Raw genomic sequence first — 17,070 nt, 5'->3', positions numbered from 1 at the left:
CATATGAGAAAAAAAAATTTTGGTGTCCCTCACTTAGTTATAATTCTAGCCATGTGGACTGTCAAAGATGTCATTCGTTTTGTAAAGTTGGAATGCATGGTGTAATTTAACCATGGATGTAGTAATATAATTTAACAGCGTATTTGTGTTTGCTTGTAGCTAATTAAAACGTTGTGTGCATACGCCCTCCAGTGTATGCACACATTAACTACTCCTCATCCCATCTCCCTTTTCAATGGGGTTAATGGTACTCAAGAAACGGAGCTTCTGGATACAGAATAGGCGACATATGACCTGACTGTCATTCACGAGTTTGAATTACATCGAAGTAGGCTAATCTATGTCTCTATGATTGCTGGTTGATGCCAGTCCTGTGTGTGTGCAAACTGTACATTAGTACTGTATTTAAAACAAAGTAGCCTATACTGTTGGAGTAAACATGGATTCTTTGCAGCCTGTAGGCATGTGTGAATGACGTGGGAAGAAACATGGCTGGGTGTATTTCAGTAAACACGTAGTTTGGACACAAAGTAACCAGGCCAGGTCCAGCCTGGCTTATGTGCATGGCTGGCTTGTTTCTGTTCAGGACTGGTAGGATGGAAGCTAGTCATGCCACTGAAATAGCTGTGAATTGAAATGACATTCAATAATGTCTGATAAATTAAGATATCTCTTGTCGCCTGGACACATCAGTTCCAATGCTTCCAATGCTAATCCAGCACAATAAGAGCAGGATAGCCAGTTAGCTCATGAGCTCACAACAACTAGCAGCTATAACATTAATGGTAGCGGTCAGTGGCTAAAGCAGTTACACTGATGATTCCTGTAACGTTAGCTATTTTGCTGCAATTGGTTCAACTTCTCTTTCTGGACAAAGGTAAGGGATAAACCCAGATAACACAAGACTAGCGGACCTACAGTGGGTCCCTGATTGATGAGTTGGTGGACCTCCAGCGCAATATAACACAAGGTTAGTGGACCTACAGCAGGTCCCCGATGGACGAGCTGGAGGACCTCCGGACAAATCCACTGGCGGACCTCCGGCCGAATCGGCACAGGTCCATGTCTTTAAACAATTCCATAGTTTTGATTTTTCTATGATCAAAGGGAATTGAAAACCAGACAATGGGAGCCACTCATAAGAAAGGACAGAACACAACATGTACCATGCCCTTCCAGTCTAAGAGTGAACTATTACCAAAACCCGAGAGGCTATGTGGATTCTGTTCCTCCCGTTCCACTGAGTCTACAGAAAAAGCACAATCTGAGACGGTTTAGGTTTCAGAGAGTGAGGGCAGGGTCAGGCACACTGCTCTGGTCCCTGGACTGGAGATGGTTGGTCTGCCCAGAGGTGGAGTCTGGAAGTGCTGGTGGTGGGACTTACACCAACAGTACATTCTGAATGGGGGGAGGGGGTGATGGTTTTTGTGCCATAATAGCTGTTCTAGGGTCCGAAGATCTATCAGTCGAAAAGGCACTAAGAAAAGAAAACCAACTGGGTAAGGGCATAATGGAAGGAAAAGAAAAGAAAGAATTAGGAGTTTTCTGTAGTCCAGAACGCGTTTGTTCTCGACATTCCCAACCAGGAATCGAACCCCGGCCTCCAGCGTGGGAGTTAGATGCTTAACCCACTGAGACAGAGGGGCCTGGGACAGCCTGGGCTTTTTGTTCACATACATTCTCTCCCATCCTTCTGAAACAGGGATTTCGTGGTTAGAAGTCCCCAAACAGGAATCGAACCCCGGCCTCCAGCGTGGGAGTTAGATGCTTAACCCACTGAGACAGAGGGGCCTGGGACAGCCTGGGCTTTTTGTTCACGTACATTCTCTCCCATCCTTCTGAAACAGGGATTTCGTGGTTAGAAGTCCCCAAACAGGAATTGAACCCAGGCCTCCAGTGTGGGAGTCCAGTACTTAGCCCATTATACCACCGAGGGGTCTGAGGGTTTGGGAAGGCCTTCTGTCCATCTGAAAAAACTTAACATTTACCTGGTAAATACATGCAGAGTATAGCCTAATATATTATGGGTAATTACTGAGACACCTATACTGTAGGTATAATTTCAAAACAGGAGTATTTCATATGTTCAATTACTGCACATAAATTCAATAACTGACATAGCACCACCAGGTAACCACAGCGGGGTTTGAACCCCTGACCTTTGGTATGGGAGTCAGGCACTTTATACACTACACCACCAAGGATCTGGAAAGTGTGGTGTCATAGTGTTTTTGTTTTGGTGTTCTGGGACCACTGCCTCTTGTAGCAACATAGAACTGCAGGTCAACAACACGGCGGAGGAAGGGAGGGAGGGAGTGACAACTGGAAATTTGCTATCTATGGTGCATGTCGCCACGCACAAAAATACAAATGGGGCATGGGAATTTAGTGATTTAAAGACTGAAGTCACATCAAAGACATGCACACATCAACATTTTGATATACATTACAGCCATTTAGCTAATGCTTTTATCCACAGTGACTTACAATCATTGCACTTAATGTAGGAAAAGTCAGTGTACTACTACATGCCAGAACTCACAAGTGCATCTCCTTTCTAAAACAAGTGACTAAGAGCATAATCTAGTGCTGAAGGTAAAGTGCAAGAATCGTCAACTTAAGATACAATAGGTGCTTAAGAGGGAGGAACGTGGTAGTACTTCTTGAAGAGATGAGTTTTGAGCCTACGGCGAAAGATGGGCAGCGACTCTGCTGTCCTGACGTCAGTGGGCAGTTCGTTCCGCCACTGCGGGGAAAAGGACAGAGAAGAGCCGTGACCGTGTCGATCGACTGCAGGGGCCTCAGAGTGACGGTAGGACCGAGGTAGCAGAGCATATTGGTCGGGAGTGGGTGTAGGGTTTGACCATGGCCTGGAGGTAGGATAGAGCTGTTTCTTTCATTGCGCCGTAAGCTAGTACCAGAGTTTTAAACTATAAGTGAGCTGCTACAGGGAGCCAGTATAGAGAACAGAGAAGAGAAGTTGTGTGGGAGAACTTGGGGTGGTTGAACACCAGGCGAGCAGCAGCTTTCTTGACAAGTTCCAGGGGTTTAATGGCTGATGCGGGGGCCCCAGAAAGGAGGGAGTTGCAGTAGTCCAGGCGGGAGATGACAAGAGCCTGGATGAGCACTTGTGCCATTTTGTGAGTGAGGAAAGGGTGAATCCTCCTGATATTGTAGAGCAGGAATCTGCCAGAGCAGAAGATACTACTACAAAAATATTATTTGGGTTTGAAATGTGATAGTTGACAAACATTCTGAAATAAATTGTGTTGGAGCAGAAAATATGCTATTTGTGGTACCTTTTAAAAGTTACTAATGTTTAGAATCCCCATGTGTCGGGAGAGACCCAGGGGAAATTATTTTGAGTTACAGTCAGAATAAAACACTGCTCTTTCACACAGCCTTCTTAAAGACACTCAGAGGGACACCTAACACCGCTCATTCTTTGTACATGCAGCTGAGGAAGTCGCTTTTTCATCTGGTTCTTAGAATTCGGGGTCTACTGAAGCAGGAAGGATGTGGAGCAAGACTGAGCAGAGGCCCCAAATGAACCTACAGTACTGTACACGTGTGATACAATTGCAAATCACATTGGGCACAGTTTTTATGCGATGGTGACTGGCTTATCTGATCAGTTGACAAACTAGGAGAATTTACTGTCAAGGTATGTATCATTGTTATGTTTTACTGTAGGTCATGCCTTAAGTCTTGAAATCAAGACTGGGTTATCTGAATGGTATTTGTCTGGGATATTTTTGCTTTGTATTTGTATAGCTTTTGAATGTATTATTTAAAAAGGTTAATTCACAACTGTGTATGGTTGATAAATGGAGCATGACAATTCCCTCCCACAAACACAGAAACACAGTTCTACAAACCATTATAAGTGACCCTGAATGGTTCGTCTCAGCTTTTCTTGAACTGAAAAATTGTCATTACTTTTTCAAACTTGTCAATTGCTATGTTTTTTCAATTCATTTTCAGAGGTCTGAGATTCAATTGCTTTTGAATAATGAAATTCATCTGGATTGCTACCTGGGATCTGGTTTAGCAGGTCATGAGGTGTCCATCGCTTCCCCAGTAATCAGTGTATGGTCTGTGTGAAAAAGGTACAGCTACATTTGATTACTGGGTCAGTAATGACATCATAAACTCCATGTGACAAACTCCACACATGAAGATGATATTGACCAGTATGGTATGTTTATACTCTTCTCTCACTAAATCAAATTGTCTCAAGTCACATTTTCTGGAATACAGTTGGAGTCATATATGCACAACTAATTTTCCATCACACATGCTGTAAATGACTAAGTGTACTATGAATGGCTTACACTACAATAGATAAGAAAGATAAGACTAAAACTTTATTGTCCATTACATTTACATAATACCAGGTTAATGTTGTTTATTCATAGCCTGAAGTATACGTTTCATTCTCTGCATTGTTTATATTTAGTTGTCAGTTGAATTTTGGTTGATAGTTTTGAACTAGTGGTTGAATTAGATCATAGCCTCTTGATACTAGCCTGACAACTGTCAAAGGGGCCTCATGTGATTTCGCCAGATCGGTGTGTGTGCAAACTACTGAAAAATGACTGCCACTGCTCCAAATAAGGATATCCATCCCATTTTGGGATTTTTTGGGGGAGGGAAGGTTTATCACACGTTTTTCTTTTAGCATTCATCCATAATAATAGTGCACAACCAAGTCAAGATGTTAAATCCAAATCATGAACAATCAATAGTCTATTTACAATTAAAATGAGAATGTTACGTCCTCAAGAACAGATCATGCACAGTCTCAAGATCAGTGAGAATATTGAAGTCTTATGAATTCATGATATCTGAGAATTCTTATTTTCATAACATTCTCTCTGTGTTGTGGGCTACTCCCCAGGGCTGAGGGCTCCTGCAGACAAATATTACCATGATCATGGCCCTGTCTCTGATATGTCTAAGCACAGCCTGTTTAATTAGCATCCTTTGAAAATCTTCCTAGTCATGAGTCATACCAGTTCTTAGTTCTTTATTACAGAGAAATAATAACAAGTATGTCAAAAGTTACACCCAGCCAATATTAACAATCACAATTTGTTGGACTTCTTTGCTTGTTTTTCCATACAAAGCTACAACCATGCTGGTCTGTTGTTTATTCATACCAATTAGGACAACAAATTTGAGTGGTCTCATTGTATGCTGATCAATAAGGAGAGTAACGGCATACATTTATGTTGACATCACTGTGGCCGTGGGCTAACAAAGGATTATAGTTGAGGGTTTTTGTGAGCGCTGTGGCCACATTATGTTCCTTGACCACACCATTCCTTTACCATGACCTTTACCATTCCATCTCCAATTATCGCATTATATGTGCCTTTTAATAATCAATAATGAGGATAATACCCATTTACCGACAGTAATTTTGGACTCACTACTATAACCCCTTTAAACACTGGACCTCTTGTTTTGTCCAATTTGAACATTCCTCAGTCATCATGTAAAAATGCCAGGCATTCCCTATCAGCATAGCTGGATTTGAACCCATGTTGGGATGCGATGCCATTAAGGAAGGACTGGAACCTGCACTCAGCCTTGAAGCCATCAGCTGGCTCTGATGCTAATGTCTTCTTCTGAACTGGAACCTGAACTCCTATGGCATGGTCTTGTTCTTAATATTGAAACATAATTCCACATTACACAGTATTATAATGGCTAAAATAGAGAGTAGGGAGAGGTAGTCTCTGCACGACCCTCGCGTACCATTTGATTTTCACTGTCAGTGTTCTTCATTTTTATGGAAAACCTTGTAGGTTTATAAGACTGTATAAGACATCATCCATAAATTATGTGCTGTTGATTTAACCATGCAGAATGAGGGTCACACCCAGATTCCTTACAGTCTGAGTTGGCGTCACCACGGTATTGTCACTGGTGATGGACAGGTCTTGGGCAACCTTTCCCTGGGAGGAACATTAGCTTAGACTTGTCCAGGTACTGCTTCAGGTGGTGTGTCGCCATCCACTGACATGTCAGCCAAACACACAGCAATGCATGCCTCCACTTATGCGTCAGAGAAGGGAAATGACAAGACCAGCTGGGTGTCTTTGGCATAACAATGGTAGGAGAAGCCATGCGACTGAATAACAGAACCCAGAGATGTCGAGTAGAGGGCAAAAAGAAGAGGACCCAGAACTGAATCTTGTAGAACCCCCGTAGTCAGCCTGCGTGGTTCTGACATGGACCCTCTACTGTACATGTCACCTGGTAGGAGTGACCCATTAGGTAGGATGCAAACTGGGAGAGTGCAGAGCCTGAGACACCTATTCCCTCAAGGGTGGAGAGGAGGATCTGGTGGTTCACTGTGTCAAATGCTGCTGACACAGTGAGTCAAGAGTATCAGGACAGAGGATAGCAAGAGTTCGCTCTCGCTGCATGAAGTGACATTGTCACTGTAAGGAGGGCCGTCTCTGTCAAGTGACCAACCTTTAAGCCATACTGGTGGGAGTCCAAGAGGCTGTTCTGGTGGAGCTGGTGGGGGTCCAGGATGCAGTTCTGGTGTAGACACGAAGACTGTTGGTTAAAGATTCAAATGTTTTGGATAGAAAGGGTATAAAGAGAAACCAGTCTATAGCTTTTGATGTCAGAAAAGCAGAGGGAAAGTATCTTGACACAAGAGATGTGTTGATGAGGTGTGTTAGGAAGGGAAGGAGTTCATGTAAAATGTATGTAAAATGATGTAAAATGATTGAGGACCTTGTTAGGGGAGAGGGGCCAACTACCTAACATCCTGACAAGGTCTCAGGATTAGTTGGCTCTTGAGGTCCCTAGAGTCAAACCTGAACTTGGAAATATTTATTTCAATTACTGTACGGTGCTCCTAGAGCATGTAATAGTTTTCAGGAGTCTTTTAAATTGGATGCTTTAGTCATTTTTGACATTTTTAAACATATGATTCAGGAATATGGGGTCAAGGTCTGTGTATGTTTTAGATAATGTGTATTTAATTGTCTGTAAAATGTATGAATGTGGTTTTATTATTTAATTAAATGTAAATTAAATATATGGTTTTTATATTGTTTTATATTGTTTATGATGTTTTGATTAATTTATTATTTGTATTTCATTTTGTTTTAATGTATAATTTTTTTGGTTGTAGCCAGGGCACCATTGCAATGGGCTCCCCTGGTGGAATAAAGGTAAAATAAATACAATAGCCTAAAATAGGGTATTTGGGATGTAATAAGTAGCTATTTAATAACCAAAAACAATCAGTATAGGCCTAAAGGAATCTGACAACCAAAAAGGAGAATGTTTGAAGAACTGTTGTGAACTATTAACCTAATGTGTCAGATGGTTTTCTTCGCATAACCATCTGGGAACTCTTCGTTGGAAACTGTTTGGAAATCAATCAATCAATCAATCAATAACCTTTATTTAAACTAGAAGGACACTGAGGTTGCCCTCATTTACAGTGATGATGAGTAAAGAAGAGGGGGGAAAGGGCAGGCACTTTCAAAAATACTTGGCAGGTGAGTGGATGAACCATGTCTATCACCGTCTATCACGCGCTTCAACCGCTCCTCGCTGTCATAATTGATTCATGATTGGCAAGATCATTTTCTGATCTGGCACGAACGGACCTCTATGGAGAGTATCCAGACTGATTAGCGAGAGAAACAAAATGTGAGCTCTCAAAATCAGGATGGTCTCACAAGGCTAGTGAACTAGGCTATAGGCTAGTGTTGTGAACTGGAGAAAAGTTCAGTAGGATATGCCCATAGAGATGGTGTAAGCTAGGTGTGACATGAGCAATCTCAAGAGTATCTGTCAAAGATTTTCTATGGAACATTGTATATGATGGTAAATCACCTTAGGGCTTATGATTCAAAAATGCAAAACTCCTTTAACTTTATTTTAAGTGGTTGTTCGAAAGTTTTTTTGTGGTTTTGGAAAACGTAAGGTTCTCGATAAATAAATGAAAATAGAACCTTGAGTGTTACGGAAACGTTCTGTTTGCTTGGTTTCCATGGAAGAGTACACCAAAACACCACGTGGTATTGGGTGGGCTGTGGATGTATGTTCGGAATGAAACAATTCCATGGTATCATTCTCTGAATTGAGGGAAGAAAAAAGATGGCGTATAAGAAGAAAGGTGAGAAACATAAGTTGCATAAAGATTTGGCTTGCTAAATTAAGAGGCTTTTGTCTTATTTTGCAGTGACTATGGGCCGAATATATGAAGTGTTATGTTAAGCTTCAGCCAGGTTGATTAGCTATCTAGCTGAGTTAGCTACGTTAGCACTTGAAGGAGAGGGAGACCAGCAATGTTCAATGTCGTGTCTTGTCCTTCAAAAATGATTTTAATTAATACCATTCACGTGCACCCGTGTGTCTTTCTCAACTGTATAAGCTAGAAACCGTATGCATTTTCAGTACGTTAGCTTGCTAGGTTACATAGCTAGCGTTATCTCTTAACGTTAGCTAGCCACATTCTCACACAGCTAGCCATCGATCATAGTTAGTAACCAAAATCATTTGGAGTTGCATATCTGTATCCGCAAGACCTGTAATGGTAGCACCCATATTCTTGCTGCAATAGAAGGCTATATCTGGGTCATAGAAATGCAGGCTAACATTTAGCCCAGGCCTAGCAGTCCAGTCACTCTATGGTCATATAGGTCTGCAAGGGATTCCACTCCTGGCCACAGTTTGTGATCTTTCTGTCATATAATGTTAGACCTTTAAAAACAGGTTCACCATCACAACAATTTGTGTTTGCAACTTGTTGGAGACAGCCTGCCCATCATGTAAGATAATAACAAGTCTAACTGTAAGTGAAACCAATGACCATCTGCTCAGTCGAAATGGCTGGTCTATTTTCGGTCTCTATTATGAAGTGTCCTGAAAGCTGGATATGTGAAGGTCAGTGCAGTTTACTGCAGGCAGGCTTCCGGGACATTAAAAGCTACATAAATAAAGCATCAGTGATTTAATCTGAAATTCAAATCTACCCTGTACCAGAGCTTCTTATGTGTACACACTAGTGGCAGAATCTATATTGACAATTCATACTAGATACTGAGATAGTGTGTTGGAGCAGGTGGGTCAAATTCTCAGAATAATCTCTGTCCAGGGCAGGCAGAATATTTTAGCCTATGACTTTAATAAAATGGGAACTTGAATGAAATGTCTCAGAAATGATGCCAAAGACTTCCACACTGATTTCTGTTTGATCATGTTGCCACCAGATGAGGAGAAGTTTGATGTCATGGACATAGCAGAGTATGCCAAGAAACAGAGATGGTGGGATAGAGTCTTTGGCAAGAACAACTCTGGGCCAATAGCAGAAAAGTACTCTGTTGCCACTCAGCTTGCCATTGGGGGAGTGACTGGATGGTGAGTCAAGTCATTCTGATTTTAATGGGACAGTCTCCTTACATGAGACTAGAATTAGTTCTGGAATGAAATCCCTTTCATGTGAAGACTGACTGTTGTCTTCCCTCTTAGGTGTGCTGGATTTCTGTTTCAGAAAGTTGGGAAACTGGCAGCTTCCGCAGTAGGTGGAGGCTTCTTCTTGCTTCAGGTAGGCCAATGTTTGATCTGATCTTCATAATTGCTCTTCAACGCAACATGGCGTCATTTTGATGATCAATTTGATATAATTTATTAGTAAACCCAATCCATGTTATAATCCTTTACTAGCTGTTGGAACACTGTTGAGATGTTATCTGATAACATAATCCTTACTGTTTTGACCCCTCCAGATTGCCAATCACACAGGGTACATTCAAGTAGACTGGAAGAGAGTGGAGCGTGACGTAAACAAGGCAAAGAAGCAGCTGAAACTCAACACAGAAAAGCCCCCCAAAGAAGTACGGACAAAAGTAGACGAGGTGAGAGAAGCTCATTGCACTATTTATCGTCTTTAAATTATATTATTATTGCTATTACTATTACTTTTGTGGTTTTGTAAATCAACATGCTAAGTTAGCCCAGAATTGTAATGCTGGTGTATCCGACTTAAAATCTTGTTTTTCTCTTTGACCATGCAGGTGCAGACATTTGTGAAAAAGAACATTGTTCTCACAGGAGGTTTTGCTGGGGGATTCCTGCTGGGCCTGGCCTCTTAGGCTTATCATGTTGTCTTCATTTCATATCATTATGTCAATGTGTTGGCTGAAATCGCTTAATACTACACAGCAAACTTGGTACAGTATTCTATTGCTTCATATTTAATTGTAACTCATGGTCTTCATTAGTCGGTATGGGAATGTCTCCAACCTAAAAACACAGCCATTTGACAATTATTATGGTTTAGGCTTACCTTATGCATGGCCTGTGCACTTACAGAAGTAGTGTTCCATTTGTTTTTCATTAACTCTGTTGTTTTGTTTTCCACTTTTTATCTTTTCATTAACTCTGTTGTTTTGTTTTCCACTTTTATTATCTTGGTGCAAATTGAAATACGATTCTTTCTGATATTGAAAGATTCAAGATCCAGACAGATGCATTCAATCATAGATGGAGGTTTTAGCGATGTTGCCCCTGATGTGAGTTTTTATTGTAATTTGACTTCATTGTGAGTGTTATACTTAAGTATGTTCCCTGTTACCAAAGTTACAAAGACGTGGAATGACCAGGTATTACCTGAGTAAACTATTTTCATAGCTAAAAAAAACTTACAATTTTTGTTCAAAGACAATCATGTTTTGTGCAGAACTGATAAACCAGAGTTTGATTCTTGCCTGCTTAGTGGAGTGTGTACCCATAGCAGTGTAGATTTTGTATGAATAGCTAGGCAAAGTGGATATTGTGGTTTTGTGTATTTTATGAAGGCAAAACATTGTACTCTTGTAAGTTGCACTAAAACTGTTTTTAGATATGCTCAACAACAGTGGATACAATTTACTGGTGGTTAGGACAAATTATATCCCAGGGAGTAATGCTCCAAGAAAGTGCACTTCTGATAAAATGTTACTTCCATCTAATTCTATTTCCCGAAACAATGCATTTGTTCTGTTTTCAACCTGTGATTTCCCCCCACTTTTCAAATGCAGTGTTTTGTTCACCACAAGGGAAGATATGGCAAAAAAAACTTGAACTACTCAAATTGTTTTATTTTGCAATTTAAACAATATTTGTTTCTATATAGACTGCATTCTGAATAACATTTTAAAGCACTTATTTTCAACTGTACAATGACTAAGGGTGTTTATTATTCATTAATGTCCAGTCACGCGTGAATCCTCCTTTTCGGTACTTTGGTACTTCAAGAAACCAGAACAGCAGACAGAGTTGTTGGAGTGAACCTCACAGCAGCGCAGCATCTCCCGTATCACATTCTGGCACCTACTTTCAATGTACTTGTTGGCTGTAAAGAGATAGCAAACAAGGCCATTAGTTTCAAAATAAACGTCGGTAGAAGGTCAGAAATGCATTATGCTTTAATTTACCTTGTAAACACTTCTGAATTTCGCATGCTTGCTTTTGACAAGGATCTTTCCGTGGCATTATTCCAACGTTCGCAGGGCAAAGAGAGACTGTTACAGTAGATAAACAGCCACCATGGAGTAGAGTCGAGAAACTATAGGGAAACTCGCAAATGCGATCGGAATATTTTAGCTAGTCTATTACATTTCTGTTTTGTTTTTGAGCTACCTGCGTAGGAACTCTGAACCACAATGCACTTTGCTAAGACGCGTTCGTGATTGGCTTTTCAGCATAGGCGGGACACGTTCATAATGCAGGGTTGCCAGAATATTAAGAATGCCCTAAATTAGGGACACTCCTAACTCTGAGGCATGGGCAGATTTCGTACAATAATAAGCGTCTGCATTGACGTCCGTGTAGGGGATTGGACAAAGAACACTTGAGGAAACGAGGTCAAAAATGTGGACGCGGGGATCGCGTACACACATCGATGGGAGGGGGGGTTGGATTATATGACAACTGGCAACCCTGTCAGCAAGACTGCAGCACGCCAGGCGGGCAATTTTGAAACCATAGACACAACCACTGAACCAGTAACTGATAGGGCATCATAATTAAGTTAACGTTAGTTAGTAGCTACCTAGAAATCTATAATCTCTTTGGTTTGTATGCTCGGAGCTGGAGAAACAATCATAATGAGTGACGTTAACGCAACAGCCCAATCCGAACCGGACGGTGAGTATGTTTGTTTGTTTGCTAGCTGGCTACCAAGCAGAGGTGCTAGCATAGCCAACAAGCTAGCTAGTCTGAGCTGTAAACTGTAGCTAACCTTAACTAAAGATAAGATAAGATCTACTTTAATCCCCGTGGGGGAAAGGGTGTAGTAATACTGGGAAAGGTACAGCGGAATATATAGATAGATAATATACAATAGATCGTTAGATGTAGCTTCGTAAGCAGAGCTGGATTGTGTTCGCTAACTTAGCAAAATAGAATCTAGCTAGCTAATTCTTTTTCTTTCTTTCTTAGATTCTGGTCCGCCACGAAGACGGTCTGCGCGATTGTCTTCCCCAAGTCAAACAATCGTGAACTCGGTAAGTCATTACTAGCTACCTCTAGATGTCTAAAGTTAGGCTGGCTAGCTAACCAGAATCAGATTTATTGACCAAGTTAACACACACAATGAATTTAGATCCGGCCACACAATATTCAGAATATGCAAATTATATGAAAGACAAACAATATATCCTACGTAAAGTGCAAGTATGTGTGGTAGTGCAAACAACAATAATGTCTAATGCACTTATTTGAAGTTGCTTTGGATAAAATGACTAATTTAATGTGCATCACGTATGAAATGAAATTATGTCTTGAGTATTGTACAATACAGTATGAAATAGGATCCAGTGTCATAACTATCTGAAGCAACAAGAGTAGCTATGGCATAGCAGATGATACTGGTCAGCTGTTTATGTGGGTGATGATAGGAAAGGCACTGCTCCTGTGTCTGGTAGTTTTGGTAGCCAACACAGTGTTCTGTAGCGCCTGCCAGCAGGGAGGAGTTGAAATAGGTTGTGTTCAGGCCAGGGTGTGAGGAGTCTGTAATGATTTTTCCTGCCTGTTTCCTGGAGGGTGGGCAGGCAGCACCAATGATTCTTTCTTACTGTTCGCTGCAGTCTGCTAGAGTCCTTTTTTGTGTCTTCTCCGAACCAGACCGCAAAGGAAGTGCAGTTGCTGCAGAAGGTACATCCTCTGCTGGGCCTTTTTTAGGATGGAATTGATGTTGATCTCTGTCTCCTGAAGTCCGCTGTCATCTCCACAGTCTTGAGCTTGTTCAGCTCCAGGTTGTTATAACTGCATTGGAGCCAATATGCAGATCTTGGATCAGTCCGATGACCGTAGTGTCACAAACTTCAGGAGTTTTAACAGCTGGCTCCTTGGAGGTGCAGTCGCTGGTGTAGAGGATGTAGAGCTCTTGGGAGAGAACACATCCCTGGGGAGCATCAGCGCTGCTGACTGTCTCCTGACTATAACAGCAAGTGACTTCCCCCTGCCTCACCTGCTCTTTCCTGCCTGTCAGGAAGCTAGTGATCCACTGACAGATGGTGGGGGATACAGTGAGTTGGGAGCGTTTGGAGGAGAGGTTTTCTGGAATGATGGTGTTGAACGCTGAGCTGAAGTCCATCAAATGGGAACCGCTGACTGCATCATCCTCTAACCTGTTTGGCCGCTAGGCAAACTGCAGGGGGTCCAGGAGGTGTCCTGTGACTTGCTGCAGGTGGGTCATCAACACCAGTCGTTCAAAGGACTCCCTGACCACAGACTTCAGAGCGACAGGCCTGTGGTCCTTCCGTCCTGTGATGGAGGGTTTCCTGGGGACCGGGTGGATGGTGGTGGAGCATTTGAACCACGAGGGGAGTATGGGACTTCACACAGCTCCAGGGATCTGTTGAAGATCTGAGTGAAGATTGGAGCCAGTTGGTCAACACAGCTGTAAGACAGGAGGGGGAGACATCATCCGTACCCGGTGTTTTCTGTCTCTGGAAGAGCCGGCTCACATCCTAAACCAATCAGAATGCCTATTAATGCTAGCTAATTGTGCATTTGTACCTTTGGCATTTATTAACAAATGTTACCAATTAATCCTCAAAATGCAAGCTGGAATTTGTAGACTAGACTTAGTAGTGACATCAAACAGTTCACTTAGTGTGTGTGAGCTCCCCGCATTACTATGTTTTTATCACAAATACTTTCATATTCTGACAGGGCTTTGTCAAACGTACACAGCTTCCTCCAGTTGTGAAACGGCCCATCACTGTGAGAAAGATGGCATTTAGAAAAACTAATTTAGGCTAAATATGAGTGAATATATGGTGCAAGTGTCACAGGGTTCACTGCATCTCTCATCAGTATCACTTCCTGGGTTTGATATTGGGTCTTCTGACTTGCCAACGCACATAACCACCTTACATAAACACCACTTTAGCCAGCTACGTCATTGAAAAGCTAGCGATTTGATGGTGTGGGTGGGCAGTATGTATGTAATATATATATATATATATATACTGAGGACTGAGTTTAGCCAATTCAACTCGATTACACAGGCTCTACATCAATTCAAAGTTAGATTTGCCAGCATCAAAACAACCTAATCCCTGAACATGGCTGCTGTACATGCTGTATCACCACATTCATTTATGCTGAATATTTTTCTTTCAGGTGCTCTCAGAGAACAACAAAGAAATTGTACAGACGCCTTCTGGAGAAAGTCTACAAAAGAAATCCAAAATGTCGACCCTAGGACCTGCCCAGGTGACTCTTCCGAAGGCATCCACGCTCTCTTCTTCCCCAAGTTGGATATTGAATTTGTGTATTTGGCAAACGTTAACTACCAGCTTTTCTTCACTGTAACCAACTAGCATCTGTGACCCGCACTACTAGCCAGGTAGCCAACTGTTTTATCAGACATACTTCCATTGTTTTGATGCAGGGCGTTGTCAATCATTCACAGGTTCCTGCACTTGTTGCAAAACGGTCCGTCTCTGCAAGGTCCATCACTGTGAGAAAGATTGTACCTAGGAAAACAAATGTAAGTGTGAGAAATACATGGTGCTGGTGCTCCACCGTCAAAACAACCTAATCCAGGAACATGGCTGCATGTTATCACCTCACTAATGTCTTCTACATATTTTTCTTTCAGGTGCTCTCAAAGGACAACAACAAAGAGAATGTGCAGAGACCATCTGGAGGAAATTTGCAAAATAAGCCAAAAATGTCCACCCCGGGACCCGCCGAGGTTCCTCTACCGAAGGCAGCCGTGCTCTCACCTATCCTGCCCACCTCAACCGCTTGTGTCCAGGCGCCAGCGGACCCCCAGGACCCGGTGTGGTCGCAGAAGGTGCGGCGGTCTTACAGCCACCTCAGCCATGGGGACAAGTCGTTTGAGAGCTCTCAGCCCCAGGCTCCGTCCTCCCCGAGTTCGCAACGCCGTGACTCGCTGTTCGGGTTCGAGAAGCTGCAGACCCCCAAGGTGGTATGGAAGACGGGGCAGTCTGACGTGGGCGCCGAGGTCTCACGGTCGCTCTGCGGAGTGAGCTCATTCACTCTGCTGGAAGGAGACAAATCTGCTGCTTCCTCCCCAGAGGTTGATGTAAACATCCCGGGAGTTGCTGTGGTGAAGGAGAAAAGGAGGAGGAAGAGAGCTCCACAGATGAACGTAAGTGAGAGGAGAGAGAGCGTGACCCTCTTTTAGTTTCTGTCAATGATGCTAGAAAATAAATACATATATCTTTGTATATTTGTTATATGTAAATGATTTGGGTAGCATGTACAGTTGAGATTCAGTGGGGCTCAAATCTATGACAGATTAAGAGCCGGGCAGAATACTCTTAATACAGTACAGTATAAGTTGTAACGGTGATGGGATATTATAGTCAAGAGAAGGAAATCAGTTTCAAGTTTTATGTACATGCATAACAGATAATACATTGTGTTGTTTCAGGATGTACAGAAAGAAGAGATACTCCTAAGAATGTAGTGTAGCACTGCATTTTTAATGTACCTTTTCATTTCCTTTCTCCTCAGCTTGCAGAGCTTGATGTCCTTGCAGCACAGATGAACGCAGAGTTCCACGAGGCGGAAGTATTTGAGTTAGTGATAGAATGAAGTCCTGAGTTCTCCACTAAGACTTGTTTGTGACCAGAGGGCCTTGTTGCAAAGACTGGAGAAAGAGAAGTTCATAATCATTGACATGAAAGAATAGAAGCATTGGTTGAATGGTGGTAGAATCAAGAATCTACCAAATCTTTTCTCATGAGGTCTGCAGCATTTTTATTTACATGGAAACTTCCTATATATATATATATATATATATAGGAAGATTGATTTTGGAGGGTTTTCTCATTTGATAATATGATTAAGAATGTTTTAGCATTTGTGAACCTCAATCCAATAATACTGCATTATTGGAAGTTTTATATTTTGATATTCTTGTACTTTATTTCATGTTGTACTTTATTTCATTTCATACAGGCATGTTTTTTGTCCGTTTGCTCAAAATATGTTCAACCCCCTCCTTATTGTCTTACCTGTATACAGTAGGCGTAGTTAAAATATATTTTTGTTGTATTTTGCTTTATCTTGTAGTAACTAACATGCAATGTTATTGCGAGGGGCGGGGTAGTCTTGTCATTAGTCTTACACTTGGTTAGAAAATTCTGATTAATAAACTTTTTTGTGATTTAGTGAATACCCATGTCTATTCTGATCCATTTTGACTGTATGATGTTTTATGAGTTGATTAATCCTCTTTCAGATAACACTGTTTTGGATACTGGTTTAGTAATGGTGGCCTTCTTTGACCACATTTTCTTTGTACATATTTGACATTAAAATAATGTCCTTACCTACAGTACCTCCAGATTTATTATATTCATGTTTGTGTCCCACTGCTATGGTTCTGCTCTACTTTAACCTTCTGTTCTCTTTGTTGGATGGTCATGAGCGTGCAGTGATGCCATTGATTGTGGGTGCAGGCCTGAGCTGCATTATACAATTAGCCATTGATTTGGTGAAAGCGGCTGAAGGCAATGGATGATGACAGTAAATCAGGATTTAGGTTGTAACCTTGGATCCTGT

General features: G+C 41.7%; 3 protein-coding genes across 3 annotated transcripts; 2 read left to right on the top strand and 1 right to left on the bottom strand.

Annotated features, from left to right (window-relative positions):
• The first annotated feature begins 8,082 nt into the window (after positions 1-8,082).
• On the top strand, positions 8,083-10,195 carry fundc2 (fun14 domain containing 2). The gene is made up of 5 exons (XM_084449531.1): positions 8,083-8,155; positions 9,252-9,399; positions 9,511-9,586; positions 9,768-9,896; positions 10,056-10,195. Exons 1-5 carry the CDS (start codon positions 8,137-8,139, stop codon positions 10,131-10,133), a joined length of 450 nt encoding a protein of 149 aa, XP_084305657.1. The 5' UTR covers positions 8,083-8,136; the 3' UTR covers positions 10,134-10,195.
• Positions 10,196-11,221: 1,026 nt separating this feature from the next.
• On the bottom strand, positions 11,222-11,667 carry cmc4 (C-x(9)-C motif containing 4 homolog). The gene is made up of 2 exons (XM_084449532.1): positions 11,457-11,667; positions 11,222-11,374 (listed from the first exon to the last, which is right to left on the bottom strand). Exons 1-2 carry the CDS (start codon positions 11,512-11,514, stop codon positions 11,226-11,228), a joined length of 207 nt encoding a protein of 68 aa, XP_084305658.1. The 5' UTR covers positions 11,515-11,667; the 3' UTR covers positions 11,222-11,225.
• Positions 11,668-14,721: 3,054 nt separating this feature from the next.
• cdca5 (cell division cycle associated 5) lies at positions 14,722-16,157 on the top strand (the record flags this gene model as incomplete). The annotated part of the gene is made up of 3 exons (XM_084450258.1): positions 14,722-14,745; positions 15,134-15,649; positions 16,018-16,157. The coding sequence occupies 3 exons, from the start codon at positions 14,722-14,724 to the stop codon at positions 16,096-16,098; spliced, it is 621 nt and encodes a 206-aa protein (XP_084306384.1). The 3' UTR covers positions 16,099-16,157.
• Between the last annotated feature and the right edge of the window lie 913 nt (positions 16,158-17,070).

The sequence above is a fragment of the Borostomias antarcticus genome (genome assembly GCF_949987555.1).
Source record: "Borostomias antarcticus genome assembly, chromosome: 15".
NCBI classification, from domain to species: domain Eukaryota; kingdom Metazoa; phylum Chordata; class Actinopteri; order Stomiiformes; family Stomiidae; genus Borostomias; species Borostomias antarcticus.
The sequence above is the reverse complement of the archived record's forward strand: the minus strand, read 5'-3'. Positions and strand labels throughout refer to the sequence as shown.